The sequence below is a fragment of the Falco naumanni genome, chromosome 9, assembly GCF_017639655.2.
Source record: "Falco naumanni isolate bFalNau1 chromosome 9, bFalNau1.pat, whole genome shotgun sequence".
Lineage (NCBI taxonomy): Eukaryota > Metazoa > Chordata > Aves > Falconiformes > Falconidae > Falco > Falco naumanni.
In genome coordinates this window covers 9,056,308-9,077,630 of record NC_054062.1, presented here as the reverse complement: position 1 = coordinate 9,077,630, position 21,323 = coordinate 9,056,308, and the positions used below count along the sequence as shown (strand labels likewise).

Here is a 21,323-nt window from a genome sequence, read left to right as displayed (position 1 = left end):
CAAGAATTGTTGAACAGAAAAGCTACGAGGACAAACAGCTTTTAAATAATGAAATGTTACCAGCTTTGAACTACTCCTACTTCTTGTTATCAGACTCGTGGAAGGTACTAGCCCTTTGGGAGATTAACAATTGAGCCACAATGCAGCCTTTTAGAAGAGACTCTTGCAGAAATAACCGTGACATTTGCTCTACTGAGTCAGCTGTTCCTTGGCAGGACTGTGGAACTAAGACTTTCCAGTTATCTGCACTTACTCTAGTCCTGTAAAATAATTACCAGGAGCAGCCCAAACACTATACTAGAGAGAACACAGCTCAGCTGGGAGCCATCTGTGTTGACTAATCCTAATCCTACAAACCATCTCTAATGGCTAGGACATACCTTTCAAATAAGGGTTTATCAACTATCAGATTTGCCACAAAGGTACATATTTACCTTGTGAGAGGACATCCATAGACGGTTGGTCTGCATTGATTGATTTCAAAACTTTTTGGTAGGTCTGGAAAACCTCAGGGAAGTTTCTGTGATATTCCAGCAGTTTCTTTGACATCTCCTGTTCAGATAGATCTTCTGGTTTCACCAAACGTTGCTGTACCAGGGGATCACTTGGCCAGTCAAAGGTCGTATGGTACACCTCTAGAAGTTAGACACTGATTAGGAACTAAGAGGATGACTTAATAGGTCTTGCTCAGCTCCAAAAAGTTTCCTAAACAAAATCAAGGTCTTTAATCTTTATATTGTGGCACAAGCAATAACTTGTGCATGTCCCTTGCTACTTGTACTGACAGCTGACTATTACTCTGCAGATGCACAGTTAGGAAGTGGCCAAGGTAACTGACCACCCATGTAGCCAGGACAGCAGGATGAGTAAGAACCAGGACCTGGGGATAGCTCTCCGAATTCTTAGACTGAACCTTAAGCAAGACCTTTGATAAGCAAATCTCCTTTATAGCAAGTAAAAGCCATTTTAGTTAAGAATGTTCCCTCTAATTCCAATCCTAAAACTTCCAACGTGATTTTTTTCATGAGCAATGTCAGGATTTTATTTCATGATGGATGACTGGTAATGATACTCAACAGACAATACAGAGCTAAGTCTATTTGACAGTCATTTAATGGAAGATACCTAAAAAGTATATCTGCATCTCAGAAAAAAAACCCAGGATCTAGCAAAGATGCATAGCAAAATTTAAGCTCATGTGAAGAGATCCAACCTTCAAATATTCTGTACTGCCATAGTCTACTGTTTGCAGGCCCAATACTGAGCTTTACATTTTCCCATACTTCATTGGCACAAAAAATAATGCAATGTCAATACTTTTCCCAAGCAGTTTAGATTTATTTATATAAATTTATATAGCTTAAAGGGATACCATCTAAATTTTGATCCTACTGTTTTTACAGTGTTTCTTGACACCACGCAACACTCCAGTTTCTAGTGGAAATTAGAAACAAACACATACTGCACCTTCTGTGAAGGGATCAAGCCTTTTCCCACTGTTCCTCTCTACCAGCACAGTATCTGGAGCATAAAGCACAACTAGGCACAAAAAAAAAAAAAAAAAAAAAAAAAAAAGAAAAAAAGAAGAAAAAAAGTGTAGCTCTTGTTAGTTACTTGCGTAGCTCTTGTTAGTTACTTGTTTTATTTCCTGTAACTGTTTAGATGCATCCTAGTATTAAAGACGGATGAAAGTATTTCAAGCACATTTGCCTCATTCTCCTTTCCGAATATTCTACCTGCAAGTACTTTATGCTGCTTCTAAACAGAATTTCAGAATTTTGTTCCACTTCCTAAACAGTATAGAGGGATAAAATACATGTTAATACAGCCCAGTACCCATAAGTACTAGTTGTCCCCATCATCCACACCAATTAACAAGGTTCCCCCTCACTTAACACTGTACCTGGAGCCTAGGACAGAAGAGCCCACAGATCATTCAAGACCGATTCTCTTCTATACCACAAACAATTACTTTTAACTCAGGTACTTTGGTAGTGAGAGCAGTGAAACTTTTTAATAACCGCACAGAAGAGTGTTCAAACTTGACTAGAGAGCATCAAAAGATGGGAATCTCTCAGTTCCCTAGGTTCCTTTTGGCTAATCATCCTCACAGTTAAACACTGTCATTTAATTACTATTTTCAGTGCATTTGATTACAGGTTTCAAACAAGTTCCTCTTATGACTTTCTTCTCTGTATCAAATAGCTCTTTCAAATACTTTTCTCCCTATTAAGGTACTCACACAGTGTAAATCTCCTCTCAATCTTCTTTTTCATTAAGTAGACAGACTGAATTTTAAGATTCTCATTCAGGTCTTGGTTGCACAGATATAATTGTGAGCAAAACTCAACTTCAGATGTTATTAGCTATATTAAAAATACATGCAAGTACTAGACATTAAACATTTTTGCCTAACTCTATTGCAGTGATTCTGAATTCTTCATTAACAGTCAAATCTCATCCAGATCAAATCCAAAGTGACAATTCATCAAGTTCGCTAACATTCAGTTCGCTATCCACTAGCAAGCTCTACATTTATCATTTCACACTGTATTCCACACCGTTGTAATAATTTCTTACATTCTAAGTAGGTCCTCTAACTACATTCATTTGGGACAACTGGCTTCTAAGATGGCAAGGGCAACTGTCACTGTCTTGTCTATCAGCACTGCCAGTAAACACACATTCCTCTCAAATCCACCCATACTCTGAAAGGTCAAGCTTAAAGTCACAATGTTTCCACTTCACTTGGTGGAATAAAGTTTGCTAGGTTGGCATTCTCCAATTCAATAGAAGGATGAATTTGTATTTAGTACACAAAGAATTGTTTTGGTCTGAGGATAAAGGCTGATTTCTAGAGATGGAAGTCAGAGAAAACTTAGACCCACTCCTAGGACAGAAACAAAGCTACCAATAGCTGCTCAGAGACACTTGCTGGAGTGGTCTTGAATTTACAGAACTCTAATGTGTAAGAAAAGGGGTCTTGTGTGAAAGACAGAGTTTAAAGTCTCACAGGTTTTTGAGTGAATCTGAACCATACTGAAATATTCTGCTGTCTGGTGACTCCAGTGTCTTCAGTATTGGTATTGAATTTATTGAGGATTTGGGGGGATAAACACTTCCAGTCTTTCCTACTGGATGCAATCACACATAAACCTTGTACTGCTTACCAACATGCCTAGGAATGATGCCAGATGATTGCAGCATCCATGCCTGTTCCTGATTTTCAGGGAAGCCTTCCAAAATCCATCCCTATTGAACAAAAACATGAAACAGTTATTGATCCTAGAAGAGAAAAAAAACCAAAAGTTAGCACTAAATATCAGTGCTATTTGCACTAAAATTACCTCATTTGGATCCCACAACAGCACAGTATTTATTATGGATGCTTGTGAGAGAAGAACGCAAACATGAAGCACTGATATTTTTCTGAAATGGCATGCACTAATACCACTGCCACAGAGAGATGGGAACTTACGTATTGTTGCAATGATTTTTTTTTTCATGTTTCAATCTTAAAAAGAAAAAAAGAAACTTCTATCTTGAATAAAAACAACCCAAAACAATTTCTACAGTTTTGAAATATTCAAAAGGATACCAGCCCACACTGTGTATAAAAAAGAGGCTAAACAAATCTAAAGACAGATTTAATGCCAAGAACACTGAGGAAAATATGCACGCTTTCATTATTTTCTTAAATTATACAGGAAAACTCACAGTAATGGAACCAGCATTCCCAAAGCTAATGAAGCAACAGAGCAAAAGAAAGAAAAAAGAAAAAAGAGCCTTTTGCTCCCTTAAGTCCTTGTTATAGCCAGCTAAGTGTTGGATTGAGCATCTTTAAAAAAACATTTACAGATCTGTGAAATACCATAGGACAGCTACAGCCTCAGTCAGTTTCTGTGTGATGCAGTATGTGAAATCTAATCCACTTCCCAGTCTCAAGTCTGAATCTTCTGAACTTTCCCTAATTTATCTGTTAGCTGCTTAACCACACATAAGCTTGTCACTATATCCTATACCTCAAAATAACTTGGTGGTACTACAATAAATCTGGAAACCATCTTTGTACTAAAATAAAGAAAATATTTTAATATTGCATTAGCTAGCAATCATTATCATCTCCCACATAAATTTGAAGCTCTGTCAGTATGGGGTCCAAAGGTTTTAGAAATATTTCAGGGAAACATATCTCCATTACTTCTGTAGGAGGAAATTGGGACATTCCAATTATACAAGAAAATAGAGTAGAATATTTAAAATTCCTTAATTAGCCTGGTTTCAGAAACATGTCATCCTGCTGATATCTGTAGAAAATAAGAGACTCTAGTAACTGCAAGCCATTTTTGCCACTCCCAGTGTTTGCTCTATCAAATTAGAATGAACCACTGCCTAAGGTCACACAGGTGTGGAGAAACTGATTTGTCCCTTGGGACTCGCAGGAGGCAAGGCTGCACAATATTTTTACCATATGCTAGGAACTTCAGCACTAGTTCTGAATGTATTGTGCCTGTACAACATATATATAGGCCCAGCTCCTCTTCTGGGGAGAAATAGCATCAGCGGTCTGAAGCCAATGAATCTATGCCAATTTACACAATTACACAAGATCTGGCTCATTTTCTCCACTCCAAGTGCAATACTTTTGAAAACTAAACCAAAACAAACAAAACCCCCCCACCCCTCAAAACCATTGCTTCTGATGTCACTACAGCTTATTGCTCAAAATCACATGCTGAGCAACAGGCAGTAAACACAGTATTGTATTTTAACAATGTATAGCACACTTCAAGAGGTTTATATACAAATTTCAAAGGTCCTTAAAACAGGCAATAAGCAATTTTACAGCTGAAAGTTTTTGCAAGAAAACATTGCTCAGTATATAGCTTCCTGCAACAAATACATTTTAAGGCATTAAACAAATGCAAAATAAACACACGCTACAAAAATAGTTAGCATTTTGGATCTTATTTCCAAAGGTCTCAGAGTTCCAGGGTATCAGTCAGTCCCTAATTAGAATACATTATCCATCTACTTGACACTTCAGTGAAATGTCTATTCCACCACAGAGCTGCAGCTTTGTTCAGAACAGGTTTATTGATATTCTGCTGCATTCCCTCTCCATACCCCCAGTGGCTTGGTTCTGTTTTATCACACATCAAAAAGGCCGTATGCTCAGGGCACCCCATGCACAGCTCAGAGCTGGAGGTCTGAACAGCTGCAAGTAGTATGGTATCACAGGAGGGACAAGCTCCAAGCAGATGTCACAGATAAAAAAAAAAAAAAAAAAAAAAAAAGAAAAAAAAAAGAGTAAAAAGGGAGTGTGGCTTGGGAACGAAGCAAGAGGAAGGAAGACACAGCAGAGCAAGACCTGACTTAAAATATGCCTATCATTCTTTATGCAAACACTGGTCTTTTTTGCCCTTCTGCCTATCATTAAAGTGTAATTAGTAACTTCACATGGTAAATTTGTTTCTTTAAGAAGCCATCTATTTTTTGTTCTTGATAGCAGTAACCTTACATCCATGCATGGATTGCACCTTATCACATCAAGGGTGGAACAAAGGCTAAAAGTGAGTAATTCCACAGTGCCTTTACTCTGTGGTCACCGTTTCCTCTCTTTCGGCTGGAAACCTCAACCATTCCCACACAAGACTGCAAGACTGCTGTAAATATAGCATTCTGCTGTTGCCTTAATGCCAGGTGAAGTGCTCCTTGGAGACCCATGCCATGCTGAAAATCAGCAACAAGGAAGTACTTGCAAGGCCATCACTTTCCTCTCTGGATTTAGGGAATCTGGAGAAAAGGAAAGGCTCAAGGTCATTCCCAAATGGAAATCTCACTCCTTTGCTGGCACTACTCTCAGCTGTAATACCAAGCCTACATATTTTCACACTTTCCACCCCAATAATAATGACTTGGGTATTCAAGTTCTCTCTTTCTATTTGACCTGCACATCCTCAATATTTTTTTTAAATTAAAAAATCCAAAACCGACACTGCCTGAAAATAATGAAAAGAGATAGTGCAAAGAAATAATGCTGACTTACATGGCATATCTGAAAAATCTCAGCCACAAGCATAAAGATCAAAGGTCATAAACACTGCTGCCTTCAGGAAGCATCATCATTCAGTATTTTTTAGAAAGTATTAATGCCTTTCACTCCCATCTGATGAATGGGGACATACAATAACAGAAAAAAAACCAGTATCAGTAATAACTTTGCTAGTATGGATCTAAAATTTCTGTGATTTTCAGAAAACAGCAGACTGAGGAGACTGCAGTAGAAAATACTGTCAATGAGGCTTCTGCAATCCATCAACATTAGCAGTATGGATGATGGAAGAAGCTCAAACTTTACCAAACTTCCCATTAGACAGAAACCTTTTATTTCCCACATTATTTTTGTAGGTTGAGTAAGCTGCAAAGCTACTAAAAAAAAGTCACATTCTTCTTGGAAAACAAAAAAGATGGTGAATAGGCAGAGTCTCTCTCCAGATAAATCTACCTAACTTCACTATCCTTGCATGGAGTTTTAGAGAAACAACATGATGATCTTTACCTGCCAAGGTAAAACCAAAAAGAACCAATAGCCACTGGTCTCTTCACCTTCCTTTTCCAGGGTAGCCACTACCATTCTGAACCGTTCAATACCAATTAAAAGTAATCCTGCCACTTCTTCTGTCAATCACTGGCCTAAGCTTAATTTCTAAATGGTCCTAAGGTATCAGTAAGGTTGCTCAGCTTGCTCTCTCACAAATTCATCATGCGGCAATCTCTTCACTAGCCTTCTCCAATTCTATAAATTCCCTCCACACCACCAGCAGTCAGAGGTGCCACAGCCAACATGTACTAACCCTGTAAGATGAAAAGTCTTCATATCAGCTTCACAAGTCCCAGGTTCTAACATTATGCTTGCAATAAGTTTTCTGCGTATGCTGGAAGACCTACCTGTCTGATCTTTTGCAGTCCTAACTGCATTTGTATTAGAAGAACACGTAACACAGAGTCTCAGCAGAGCTGTTGATCAATAAAAATGCTCTCCTTAGAGAATGCCTGTGACATCTATAAACCTGTGAGTGTCAAAACAATGGCACAAAAATTTCTGTATTCCTACTGTCAGTGGGATGAAAGCTGTACGATTAATGTCAAGCCAATGACACCACAAGGAGAAATAAAACAAACAGCTGGTGGTACTATGGTCCAACATACTGCTCCTAACCTATTAACATTTTCAGTAAAAAAATGCTGACTCATGTTTTGAAAGAAATGGCATAAATCTCTTCAATGATGTAAAAACCCCACAGTATTAATTCTATTTCCAATCACACAAGGAAAATATTGCAATTAAAATGCACAGATCCCCTTTCAAATGGAAAAGAGTTATATAATCTGAGGAAGTTTTAGCGACTATGAATTACTGTCTAATAATTCAAAGATTTGTAATAACCATCATGACTTTGAAAAGTCAATTATGTTTTTTTCCTAAAAATAGCTGAAACCTTAACTAGACCAGTAACATCCACTCCATTCCTGCTGAGTGTCAGAGAAGCTTTATAAAGGGTTGATTTTCCCCCTAGTTCTGTAAGACATCCAGCACTGATTCAGTACTGTTGGTGATAACAGGAACATAAAATGTAGGCAGGACACTACGCAGCTGCTGGCATTTTAACCATCTTGTCACCTTACTCAGAGATTATGTGACCTAATACTTAACATAACAGTCACTGAGAGATCCTTCCCTTGCTAGTAAAAGGAGAACTAGAACCATGCCAACAATTATAGAAAGCACGGGGCAAAAAAAGCACAGAGTGGATGCAGCCTTTGGAGAGCAACAGATTTCACTTACACACTGATGGTTAGTAAAACTCCCTTTAACAATATCACAACAAACACTGGAAAAATTAGCTATTGGAAACATACCTTGTTTTAATCAGGCAGAGAGATTTATGTGAAAAAATAAGCATGTTGGAGAGGTTTTAGAGCTTCTGTTATAAAACCCTAAACTGAAGAGTTGTTCACCTACTTGCTAGTTTACAGCAACTACTGCCATCCAACAGCTCTCCTCCAGATAGCATGAGAAGACAGATTGCCCCCAGCAACTATTACCTTTGAGAGATCATGTGAGAAAATATTTAACCAAAAATACTGAAAATACCAGGGTACTTTGGCATCTTCCCTGTCCTACCTGTTAACGACCTAGTAGCACAACCAGAGAATCTGTTAGTGTTAAGCTGAAGGGGCCTGTGTTTGGGGTCTGAAACCAGCCTAAAGCCTAGCAGTCAGAAGAGCAGGTTTTCTCTTGGGTTTGTCATCTAAGTTACTTTCATTTCTACAGGTTTAAAGATATTTTAAACATACTCACTAGAGGAGAAGTTTCACTTGAGATAGATGTTCCACATCTTGCCACAAGGACAAGGTAGTAAATCATACAATCACCTCACTGCCTGTATATCCATGATATCTCTTTGCACTGCTTACATAAAAAATGTTGACATTCATAGTCTTCTTTTGCTGCTCATTTGCTAGTATATCCAGAGCTGACAATATTGGTTTCTCAAGCGTATCTCAGCTACAGTCTTTAATTCAAAATGCCACAAAAATGAACAAGATGGTACAACACATGCGTGTTTTTAAACAGGTTCTCCTGTTGATTGAAAGACCTAAGTCCTGTGTGAATTTAGTACAGATAAACAAATAAATTAAACACTACCAGATACTTGCTCTGTCATACCAAATAACTATTCTGAGTTAAAACAAAATAAAATACTTCAGCTAAAAAGACCTTAAAGAGAAACCAGACAGACCCACACAATTCAAGCACAGTGTCTAGCAATGCAAAAGTTTAATTCTACTTTGCAAATTAAAAATTAATAAATCAATTATGGTGTAAGAGGCACAGTGTTTTATAGAGAAAAACTGATAACCCTTAGGTTTTCTGCCAATCTCTTTACTCCTTTCTTTCTAAGGATGCAAAAATAATTGCTTCAATTTCCCAGATGATGAAGAATGGAGCAAGAAACGTAGGATCCTAAACCACACAAAAAATGGTCCAATTGGAAAAGAAGGGGAGGGGGTTATGTCCATATACATAAAGAATGAGAAAATTCTTCACAGCCTTCCCAGGCCTTGACCATACGTATCAGTGTAGGAAGGGAACTCACAGAGAAACAACAGCTTGGTTGAGGAAGAAAATAAGAGCTTGAACCAACAGCAGTGTGCATTTTGCCTAAAACCTGTGTCTTATCTGCATGGCAAAGTAGATTTTATTAGTTCATAGTAAGTAGAAAGAAAGCAGGAGGGAGCATGAGAAAAATCCACACTTTGCAGTTCAGGGTTGCAGGTACCTTTCAAAATCCTAACACTTTGACAACTTCCCACATAAGCAAATACTGGTGTAGTTTAAAAGTGCAGGGTTCAGCTTATCACTATGTTACTCCAAAGTTGCAGGAATTCAAACCCATGAATGTCAATAGGATTCACGTCTGGTATAAATCAAGAATAATTTAGAGATGAGCTATGTTTCTGTTTAATGAATTTCCCTTCATAGAAACAATTGCTCACGTTTCCTTGAAGGAGGAAAAGTCCTAGCCTGTCATTAGTAAATATGTATGGGAACCAATAACACATCCCAAAGTTTTGTTATAGTGAGTCTTATGTTAAACCTGGATATAGCTAAAAATGCAACGAAATGTTCAAAAACCACCCACATAAATTTTTATTCCTTCAGAGCTTTCTCTACTGATGAAAGAGGAAGGACTTTTATAGCAAGATACTTCCCAATACAAGTAAGGGCACTGTCATGCAAATAAGGGTACTCATGCACTCTTTTCTGACCTGGTAAAAGAACAAGATTAGCTGGGCAAGGAAAGGTTTGATTTAGCTTAATGACTTTTCTCAGTAATATTAAACACCAGCAGATAGTATTCTAAATTAAATTCTCATGCAACCAGTGAATTAGGTAATGGAATAGGTCAAAGTTTTGCTATTGCTAGTTCTAAGCTACTGCTTAAAGAGACCAGCATACTACTTATTTTGCTACAACTATATGCTCCCTACAGAAATATGACACAGACATATGTCCTCTGGCAAACCTCTCAGGCAGGTTTAAGAGATCACATCTCCAGCTATTCATTACCATCCTGATCAAGTTATCCTTTCCACAGTTCATACACTGGAACTGACCATCTGATCTAGCTTACACAAGGCAGGTCCATCAAAAGTCACTTCCAGCAATGGCTTAAGCTAGGATAGTTGACTTTGCACTGAAGCACATGAAGACTTCTTTGGCAATCGTTCACAATATCCCAGTTCTAAAGACCAAAACCTTCAATCAGGGGCAGAAAATCTTTTCAACTCTTCTTGCTAGTTTTGTTGATGTTTCTCTGTGCCTACAGACACCTCTGCACTACAGAATTATCATCTCAAAAACTACAAGGCTAAGGCCCAGCCCCTAAGATGACTGTCTTATATCAATGGAAGGATCCAGTCTGCAGATCACCACAGACTACATCAAAAATCACAGAGAAAGAAGTACAAGACATAAGGTTTTTAGCATTTCCAGTTTCTTTCAGTGCCTAATACTAGGAAGCAATTGTCACACTTCAATGAAATGTTAATTACCAGCCCTGCTTTATTCAACCAACGAGACAGATGGTGATGATGTTGAGAAGCAACAGATTTTAACGAAACTATGAGCTTTGCAATATTTCTGTGAGGTTAGGAAGTACTAGTTATCCCCTGACCCAAAGGTGTGAGTGTGACAGAGTGACTGTTCTGAAAACATGTACTATTTATCTAAAAAAAGGTGTTTAGTCATTCATGAATGTAACACCTACTTTGTACTGGACATTTTCCTCTCAAGAAGTCCATCAAGTAATGTAGTCTGTATTTTGGCACTGTTTAAAAGCAGGGGTTTATCCATTACATCAGTATGTCTCCTACATATAATCCCTTATACTGGGCTGATTATGGACTCAATAAACCATAACATCTGTGATTTTAAAATAAACATGTAAAAGAGATTTTGCTTTCCTTGAGCCCTGACATTAATTTCAACCAATATTAATCTAGTTAAGTTATCTTTTGGTTCTATGTTAAAGGTCTCTACTCACACTAAGGCTAAACACATAGGGGCACAGGGGGGAAAGACACACATCTGTGAATACAGCTAAACCTATTCAGTTGCCTATTTGTGTAAACTAACAGTGAACATATTAATTATTACTTAGAAGAGAGTATATTCAAATGCATTTTTTTCTTACACAAGAAGAAATAAAAGACATAATGAGAAATAAAGAAAATTGACATGAGTAATATTAGACTATTTTTCCCCCTTTTCCACAATAAGAATTAAAATCTTAACATATTGATTTCTATATATTTTCTGTTTATCTGTTTTGTCCACTGTATCTCTGCCAGTTGCCCCAGGCAATCAACAAAGCTACGCTTGTTCAGCCTTTGATCATCCCTGTGCTTGAATATTAGCATATGCATACTCTCATCCTCCCCTTTATCCTGTTAATAAAGCTCCAAACTCCCTCTGCTGATGTTCAAGAAAGCAATCCACTCCAGAGCCCCCAATGATTTGCCCCCATTCCCTCCTCTGCTCAGGACTCAGAATACTAACTACTATGCACGAGTTGTGTAAGTGCTTATCCACCGGCCCTCTGTGGAGCAATTCTTACTTGTTTGATGCAGTCCACGTTTGACAGACGTTCCTGGATCAGATTGGCCCAAAGCGCATTGGGAATTTTCTAAAGAAAGAACAAAAAAAGGCTGAATATTCACAATTGAGTTCAAAAGGAATTTTACCATGCAGGCGTATTCTGGTTAAAGGTGAAGTGAGATGTCATCTTAAAAATAAATAAATAAATAAATCTGTGCAACTCCCAAGTCATTAACATAATATATCAGAGAGCTAATAAGGCACAAAAATCAGTATTAAAGGTAAGCTGAACAGAAAGCCTACATCCATGCTTTTTGCACACTAACATGGAAGCAGGGCCAAGTCTGGCACGCTAACACACACACTGGACACCAAACCTGCAAAGGGATCCGTAAGAACACCACATTCACAATAGTCCTTCTTACCACGAGTGTCTGACCCACTACTGCTTCATAGGTCAGCTGGCTCAGCTTTAGTGATCTTCACAGGTATCGTGCGAGACAAGCAGAATCTCAGACACAGAGCAAGTAACAACAGTCTGATATTCAGGAGGTTTGTTTCACAATTTCAAGCAACTGTCACTCTTTCATGAACCAGAAAGTTTATTTAAAATACATCTAGTTTATTTAACATAAAACTTATGGTTAAAGTTAGTTTTAAAGTTAGTTCATATTTAAACTCAGGACTGTGAAATGGATTGAAACTGCATGTGCCAGTATTTTCAGAAGTGCTGTTTCTTTTTTTTACTTTACCCATGTCTAGAGATGTTTTGTAAGACAGTATTTGCTATCTAACAGAAGAACAAAGTTCCTCTACAGATTTAGCTTCCCCCCCCGCCCAATATTTCTTCCATCATTGTATTAGATTTCCTGAGAAGAAACTAACAATACCCTTCTTTCCTTCTTGTAAGAATTTTCTTCACTACCTTGTTAATTTAGGCCTTCAATCTATGCTGAACTTGGTTAAACAAACTCTGTTAGCCAGTTTAACTCGATAAAAGTCTAAACCTTTGGCCATGTCAGGCAGAACTGCTGTTAATCATTTGACTAAATGCCTTGTCTCGGTCTCATTCATTTTATCGTTATTGGCAAAATAAAAGTCAGAAAAAAATCTGCAGTCAGATTCTCTACTTCCTGAGTCAAAAAATTATCTTTCACCTAACAATGTGAGGTTGACATTTTGTTCCATGCGGTTCCATATATTGTGGGTTCCCATCTCTTTTTTTCTAACCAAACAGTCTGAAGAGCATAATCCTAAAAAAAGAGTATTTCTGTAGGCTTATGTTGTACTAAAGGATGTAGAGAAATAAAATGAAAATGTGGCCGACTATGCAGAAAGATTTCATAACAATCTTCTTCATTAAATCGTGAAACAATGTGACCAAGAGTGGTGGAAACACTATCACAGAAGTCACTTCAAAGAGTGGAGAAAGCACTGCAGAATACAGAAGAGAGACCAGTTGTCATCTGACTGTGGAACAGACAAGGTGGCCCAGTCAGGTAGTGGGTTTTCTTGTTTCATTTATCTCTGCTGTCCCCAGTCCTCAGTGCCTTTCCTAATATCAGCCATTCGTAAGGCAACATTCAAGCAGGTAAAAAAGGGAAAGAAATTGCTGTGTTTCTTGAAAGTCATCAGGTCCCTTAGGGTGCTGCGTCAAAGCCTCCTGCAGCCTCTCACTGCTGGAGCCTGGGTCTGTGGCTTTGAGTCTGTCACCTTCCAAAGGTGCATCAAGCTGCTATCAAAAACAGCTAGCGTCTTGCTTACTTCTTTGATGTGTCATGTCAAGACAGACTAGCAACTGCTGGGGGTCCACTCTGCTAAGCCTTGCCAAACCAATTTAAACCAAAATTATACTAACTTCTTTCAGTGCAGTGGTATTCTTAGTCCTCTCTTTTGAGCAGGGTTTATTGCACAAAAAACTGTCAAGGACACACATGCAGGTATTTCAGTGTTTTAGTTCCTTCTGCTCTCTGTGGCTCAATTCCAGTCTCATTTCCTGGTCAGTTTTCCTCCTACTGAGCAGTGGCCTACAAAATCATTTTCAATAGGTTGCTTGCAGAATGCCTCATTATTCAACTAGAAATCATTAAATCTGATACATATCAGATAGCACATTTACAATTTCTCTCATAAACACTCACATAAATATATCATGAGCCTGGTAGATGGGACTGTACCTCCCAGGAATTGCAATAATGGACTATGACACATTTCTACTTGATAACTGCAGAACCATATCTTATCTAAGACACGCTGAGTCTGTCCCAACATTCCGTTTAGTTAACGGAAAGACCTGCTGCTATGGTATTTTGTTTATGTTCACACCACTTTTCTGTGCACACTGGTTTAATCACTATTCTCATACTGATGAAAAACGGTACTCACTCATTATTAATTTTAAATATTCCATGTTATTTCAGGGACATCATACATCAACTTACATGCCTGATCTACTTAAGAGTTAAATGTGAACGATCTTTTCATAAAACTGCTACACTTTTTTTGGGGGGGAGGAAGGGAGCACTTTCACTGGACATTTTTACTGCAAGGTTTGGATATATTTGTTCTGAAAACAGCTACAACTAAAAACCTCTGGGTTCTCCAAGTTTGCACCTTGGAGAGAAATGCAGTCAAGCTGAAGAAACAGAGTTTAGTATTCTGAGAATCATGCATGTTTAGATGTAGCTTGTTCTGATAAATGCACATGAAAGGCTGGCCCTTTTTATGTGTACACAAGACTAGAACAGTTCCTATTTGTTCCTTCATAGTGGCGTGTCCTGGAATAGATTAGAATGCTGACCATGCATAGATAAGGATGCCTTGGGTTTTCCTTTATTATATTTCTTCTTAAAAAGCACAGGGATATGATGCAACTCTAGAGTAGTTTTCAGTCATTAAGCAGTATGCAAACACCTTAACTGCAATTTAGTATAGCATTAAGAACACACTCATCCCACAAGCCCACAATTACCACAGTTGTTTCAACTTCTTTTATTATCCAGTTAACAGGAAAAGTGAAACATGCGATAGCTCATCATTAAACTTCACTATAGGAAAAACCTGAAGGTGCTTCCCATTAACATTATAATAACAGAGATGGGGGAATAATTTGCAATGATTTATCCAAAAATGTAGCCTCTTTTTCTGTTCATGGAATATTTATTGATAGCTCGTGGTAATTCAAATGTATTGAATATTCAAAAAATTTGACTCTTTTTTTTTAATAATTTTACATGCAGAATGATCACATTTTGCTTTGAACAGTCAATATTTAAAATTCACTACCTGAGCTGTGCTCATTAGTAAGTGGCCAGGTGTGCGTTAGAGAATGATCGGATGTCCAACTTGAAAAATTGAGCTTTAGAGAATAATCACGTATTTAAAATATGCTTTCCATGAATTCTTGTGCCAGAAAAACTCAAAATGCTTTAATATTCACTGGGAGCAAACACAAAAGAGATGAAAGCTTGGCTAAAGATAAGTAAAATATGTGAACAAACATTTGCAGACCTTTTTGCAGTGTTTGCCCAGATCTAGTAACACTGGCCTACTGACCTAAAAATGAATGACCTTTGGCTCTGGGGTTAATTTAGCCACAGTAACTTATATGCATGAAATGTTCCTCTAACAACATTAAACAGCGTTATATGATCTTCACACCAGACTTTCAAAACAGTCTTAGTTCCTGCTTTTCCTCTTTCCATTTATTAAATTGCTTTGGCCAGGACTACAACTTTTTAATGCCCTGGTTGCATCAAAGATAGTATAAACAGCTATTGTTCTGTTCCTGAATAGACACTCAAACCCTATTAGTGCTAATGGATGTTATATATGCTAGAGGAATCAAGTTAACCACTTGCTTCAGCAGAATCAGGGGTCAGTTACAGCAACAGTAGATTTAGTCAGCAGACGTGACTCAGTAAGGGAAAATACAGCTCTGGAGATGACAATTCGGCTACATTTTAAGTCATTGTAAAGCTTACATTGATTTAGAGGAAGTAAGGAGCTCCCTCCTAGTTTTAGGCATAACATGTGAAGAATCAAGCTCATATAAAAGAACAAAAGAAATGATTTAGTGAAAACATTCTTCTACGATCTAACATCTCAAAAACAAAGGCAAACTGCATAGTACTAAACCACCACCACATTCTGTTCTCTGGGTGTTCCTTACTACCTGATTAGCCTTGACATTTTTGACTTTCATCTTCCATACCATCCATCTTTTTAAATCAAATAAACCCAAAAGGACACCCTTGAAAGTGCATCTGTATAGTCTGAAATATGTTAATAATTACAGTAATTAAACCAAAGGGAATTTTTGTTTTAAATTCTCCCCCTCCAAGTTGAAATTTATGAACCTAGCAAAACAATCTTTAATAATTAGAAGATTTCTAAGTACATATTCTGAATAAGAATCATTTCATATCATCCCAACCAAAAGCAAACCCTTTTGCCAGTAAGTTCAGTAAGAACAACGAACTCTTTCCTCTCAGATCTTTAAGTACATTACTCAAGGCATCTCCAAACTGCATTCACTAATGCAGTGTAATAAACACTACCCTATTTTCAGCCTGATTTTCTACAGAAAAAAAATAATCTATGTATCACACCATCTACCATCTCAGCAAGTTATAAATCTGTTGGCCAGTTCTAATCAAATTTAGCAGTGGTTTAGAATTCTCACAGATATGAAATTGCTTTAATTTTTATGAAAATAGGTGATGAGGGAGAAAAGATAAACTCAAACTAGTTGACTTGCTAGACAGAGTACAGACTTCTTTCATTCTATTACTCATGGAACAGGACATCTGAAGAAAGGAATCAGCTAAAAGGGGAGGAATCAGAAGCAGAGATGCTTCTGTGTATTTGGGATATTTTTTTCAACATATTTTTCTGATCTACTTGTCACTAGCCCTCAATAACAAGACAATTACATTGCTGATCAACTAATCCTGTGAGTCATGGCATCTGGAAAGAATGTTCTTCAGACCAACTACTTTGAACATTAGTTAGGAGGCCCACAATGATGCATGAATGGACTTGAAAACCTGCTTGGAGCAAACCAGGTACTTTGAGTTGGGTAGAGCACACAACCCAAGAACTGAATGATCTCCCGAGTCAGCTGCTATTGCCTCAGCTTGAGAGCTTCCAGGTTTTCAGTAACTGACTGGATTGTCATACTCCTTTTGAGTTAATGCACCAAGTAAGTTATTTGTGTCATGCTACAGAGAAATCAAGTATGCACAACTAAGTAGCACTGTCAGATCAAAAAAAGTTCTTTGTGTACATATTTTCCAGAGCATTTTTGTACCAAAGGAGACCTCGGAGACTAGTGCTTATTTTATTGAGGTTATCAAACATGCTGAAATAGAAGATGCTTTGTTTCATGACATAATGAAACATTCTTTAAATTGTACTGTGCTTACCTGGACCTGTCTCAATTCTGTTGCTCATGTCTAAGGTTAATGTTTTCAAGACCTCCATTACTTTACATTGTCTTCCTCTCCTGCCCCTGTTCTACGCCCCGACACATTTTTATCTTTGCTCATGTCTTCTATCTAGCAGAGGTTACCCTTCTTCTCTGAAAGACCCTGTACCTACAGATACACAAACCAATGTACAAACCACCACAGATATAAAAATATTTGCTCTGATCTACTCAACTCAGAGCAGTGGAAATCATGGGAATGCCACATAATTCCTTTACTGTGAAATGAGAACTACTATTATTACAACCTCTTACACACCTGTTTTCTTTCTTTATATGCCTTTGCTTCCTTTGTCAGTGCCAATATTTCCTTGAATAACAAAGTCTCCTGAGAGACACGTACAGCATCCAAATGTTTACAAAGCCACATTGCCTGAGGGAAGAAGGAAAAAAAAAAAAAAAAAAAAAAAGGTCAAAATATTTGGAAAGAAAATGAAGGACTTTTTCAGAAGGCTGCAGAAAGATAGAGAGCATTTTCCTAGCTTTCCTTTCAGTAAACAGACTATATATGTAACTTTAAGCAGCTTCTTATAAAGATGTTCAGGAGTCTACAGCTTTGAATAAGGTCTTTTTCATCTAATGTACTATAACACAGATCATAAAGAAGAAAGCACTTTTCATAGCATGCATACACCACCATCATCTGCAACTTCTGTGGTCAGCTTTCTCTGTGGTTGAAACACAACTCTGACATTTTCTATTAAGCAGTACCAGTGGACATGACAGACAACTGGCCATGCAAATGGAGCAATCCATAATATGGGAACACCAGAAACGTGTAACTACGGTATTCCTCCCAGGTTAATTAGTCCTGTTAAAAAGCTGGGAAAACAAGGTGGGCAGAATTCTGTTGCATTACGTTAGTATCACTACCGCTACTTAAGCGAATTCTTGCAGAGCTCTCTTGCATGTTTCTATTTAACCTGTAGTGTAATGTACAGGTGTATCCCTTAGGAATGCCACCCTTCAATTCATCTTGTGCTCTTCTATCACTTAGCAAATCTTGAAAATCATATTCTCAGAATAAGATTTTCACAAGTACTGAGCTCAGTAGAAAGTAAAAAGGGTAAAGGACAATGTTGTATCATTGAAGGCAGTATACTTACAACTGTAGTTTTCCCAGAAGCAGGTGGACCAAGTACACAAATTCTTGGAGCTAAGAAACAAGAATATGTGAATGTCAAGATGCAGAAGACCAAAAATCCCAACCAGTTTCCCCACTATTGCATTGTATAATATAAATGTAATCACAATTAAACAATTATTTCAGTTGGAAATCTGCCTGAACAGAGACTTCAGGATTGGGCTCCACTGGGGAAAAAAAGGGGGAACACTAAGTTGGTGCCACCTGGGTCTTCCTTTAATCTCCATGGTCAATGAGATTAATACTCTGACTAAACATGCCACTTAGAGAGATATCTTATAATCTCTCTATCTCAATCAATTTAACACATGGATAGTTGAGTGGGTGAACCAGAGCATAAGATACATGAGTTTAACTTTTATTCCCAAAACATTGATTTAGACCCAACACATTTTGTGATGAAAAAATATTTTAACTTGTACATGCAGGACAGGACTATTTAAAAGTGACTATTATCATAATCATAGAACAGTTGAGATTGAATGGGACTTCTTGAGATCATCTCTTCTCTTGTTTCCCTTACACAGTATGGTAGTAAAAATACTTTTTATTTTTGCAAAGCTTTTGGCTCTCATCACAAAAGATGCAATTTCACTTTTTAGTTTCATCTAAATAGGTTGTGTCAGGGCTCAGAGATTCAGGTACTGCAAAATTAAGCATTCTCTCTCTACCCTTTTGAACAGTTACCTTCAATTTTTCTAGTCATCATTAAAAGTCATGTAATTTTCTTTGTCCCTGTATCTTGTGTTTCTCTACTGCGTGCCCCTCTTCTTTCCCTGAGGGGACAAGGTGGGAAAAATGCATCCCAGCTCTGGGGAATTCTTAATCTAATGCTTACAGACAACACAATAGGTATCACTGTTGTAAGTTTCATCAAGAATGAATTAAGAGGCAAGACAAACAAGGGGAAATGGAGTAACTCTTAGGAAAAAGTACGTGGGACTTTTTCCATGAACACACCTTGGACTGCAATCCCTTGAGCTGTCATTTTATACTAAATTTGATGTTTCTTCCCCCCTATACCCTGGGGAGAAACAAACAAACCAAAACAGACTTTATACAGAACGGATAGTTTACTATTTAGTGGCAGTAACATAGGTCAAAACAGAGGCGGGATCTAGTCACCCAAAAACCTCTTCAGCTTTTGATAACCAAGAGAGATACAGTGCCTGATGGCAGCAGACAGGAAAGGATGTGAAATGTATTTTTATAAGGCTTTCCATGCACTTAACAGTTATTGGGCAGGTGCAATTTTTAAACATACATGAAACCCAAATTACAGATTCATCTTTACAAAGTTATCTGACTTGGAAGGTTTAAGAAAAACTCCCCCCTTATTGGTTCTTGCAAGTGCAACAGAACTAGTACACAATGTAGAAAAATACTTTAAAAGGATACATCAGCTGTTTTTATCACCTAATTTCTTTCAAATGTAATGTGATTAAATCCTAGGGTGTTTTTTTTTAATCTAACACCTTGAAACTCCAGCCCGGTACTTAGGAATTATTTATAAACAGCGTCATAAAAGAGTGCTCGGGTGCCAACACTAATCAACTTCTTCAAACCACTTCAAAGAAAATCAAAAAACCTTTCCATCCACAGATCCTTTTGAGGTTTAACTAGGAGCATGATTTAAAATTCACAAGAAAACCCTTAGGTATTGAAGCTTTAATACACAGCTTTCTTGGACAAACGTTTGATAAAAAACGAAACATACCATTATATACACCATATCATGCTTTAATATTGCCCAGGGCTACTGTAAATGCTCACTTTGTACTAAATCTGGTTTTCTCTCTGCTTAGTGGCTGGCAGCAGATGGGGCAGTGTAATTCACTGATTTACTCATTTGCACACTTGTAAGACTCCTCTAAAGCCTTCTCCCTAAACATATGACACAAGGGCAGAACCAGGACACCACTGTATGTAATGTTTAACCCTCTCCAATCAGCAAATAGTCAGTATTTAATACTGGAAGTCTGCACCAGCAGCTAAACGAAGTGAGGAAAATCTAGAAGATGCCTTTTCCTTCAGTAACAAATCACATCTCATTCCATGTTTAGTTTTGATGAAATGTTACAGGATTTACTCTTCCAAGTAAATTAAGTTTTAACATTCAACAATGTTTTTAGTAAAAACAAAATTAATCCTGGAATAATGAAAAAGAACAGCTGGACTCACTGAGTTCCATTTAAGTCCAACAGATTCTATGGGTAATATTAAGGTAACAAAATTTGCTTAACTTGTAAGAGAAATCCTTTGTCAAACAGGAGACACACGCGGTATACCATGAACATTCTTGCAGAACTTTTTACATTTCTTCAGAGGTTTGACTGTAAAGGAAGAACTCCCAGAAATGCCACTTGGACCCTGAAAGCTTTTTCCATTAGCACAAACCAAGATAATAGTGTAGAAAACTAGTATCTTCATATATGAAAGAATTATCAGTCTTCATGTGGTTCTTTAAGGGTTTTAGAAGGAACACATGAGAGAACAATAGTAGAGAGCCTTAAGCACACTTTAGCCACACATTTGACCTACGAGATTTTCAAGACAGTTGTAAGCTATAATCATCATTAGACTTGTTTATATTTTTAAGAGTACTTTAGATCCTATTATTAATTAAAAAGGTTTTCTAACTTCACACCTGGGATAGATGCAATGCTTCTTTTCCATGCATCTCTGTTTGAAATTTTCTCTAGGGCTAAAACTGTCTAGCAAGGCAAGATCATGAAAATTCATCACTTTACTGATGGCTCTAATAAGGTTTTTTTTTTCTTCTAAATAGTCAGCACCTTCAGCCACGATCAAAAGGTAAAATCAACTCTGCTACAGATTTCTGTTACATTATTTTCCATATATAATTTATTCTTAAAACAACATTTAGGCTTTAATTTTAATTGGAGTTCTTTGGCTTTCTTAATAGGTTTTTCCAGACCAAAAGCAGACAGCATTTTTCCTTTGACAAACAACTGCTGTAGTTCTATCTTTAGCCTCTAAGTACTGAAGTCATAAAATGGAAA

The 21,323-nt window shown here is 37.4% G+C and overlaps 1 protein-coding gene across 1 annotated transcript in view; it reads right to left on the bottom strand.

Moving 5' to 3' along the window:
- The window catches only part of AK8 (adenylate kinase 8), a 72,817-nt gene that overhangs the window by 47,701 nt on the left and 3,793 nt on the right, over positions 1-21,323 (bottom strand). Inside the window, exons 3-8 of the mRNA XM_040605264.1 lie at positions 18,263-18,312; positions 17,416-17,529; positions 11,688-11,756; positions 3,171-3,252; positions 1,468-1,539; positions 435-635 (exon numbers count right to left, since the gene is read on the bottom strand). Coding sequence (XP_040461198.1) covers positions 435-635; positions 1,468-1,539; positions 3,171-3,252; positions 11,688-11,756; positions 17,416-17,529; positions 18,263-18,312 — 588 coding nt within the window. The remainder of the gene's footprint in view (positions 1-434; positions 636-1,467; positions 1,540-3,170; positions 3,253-11,687; positions 11,757-17,415; positions 17,530-18,262; positions 18,313-21,323) is intronic.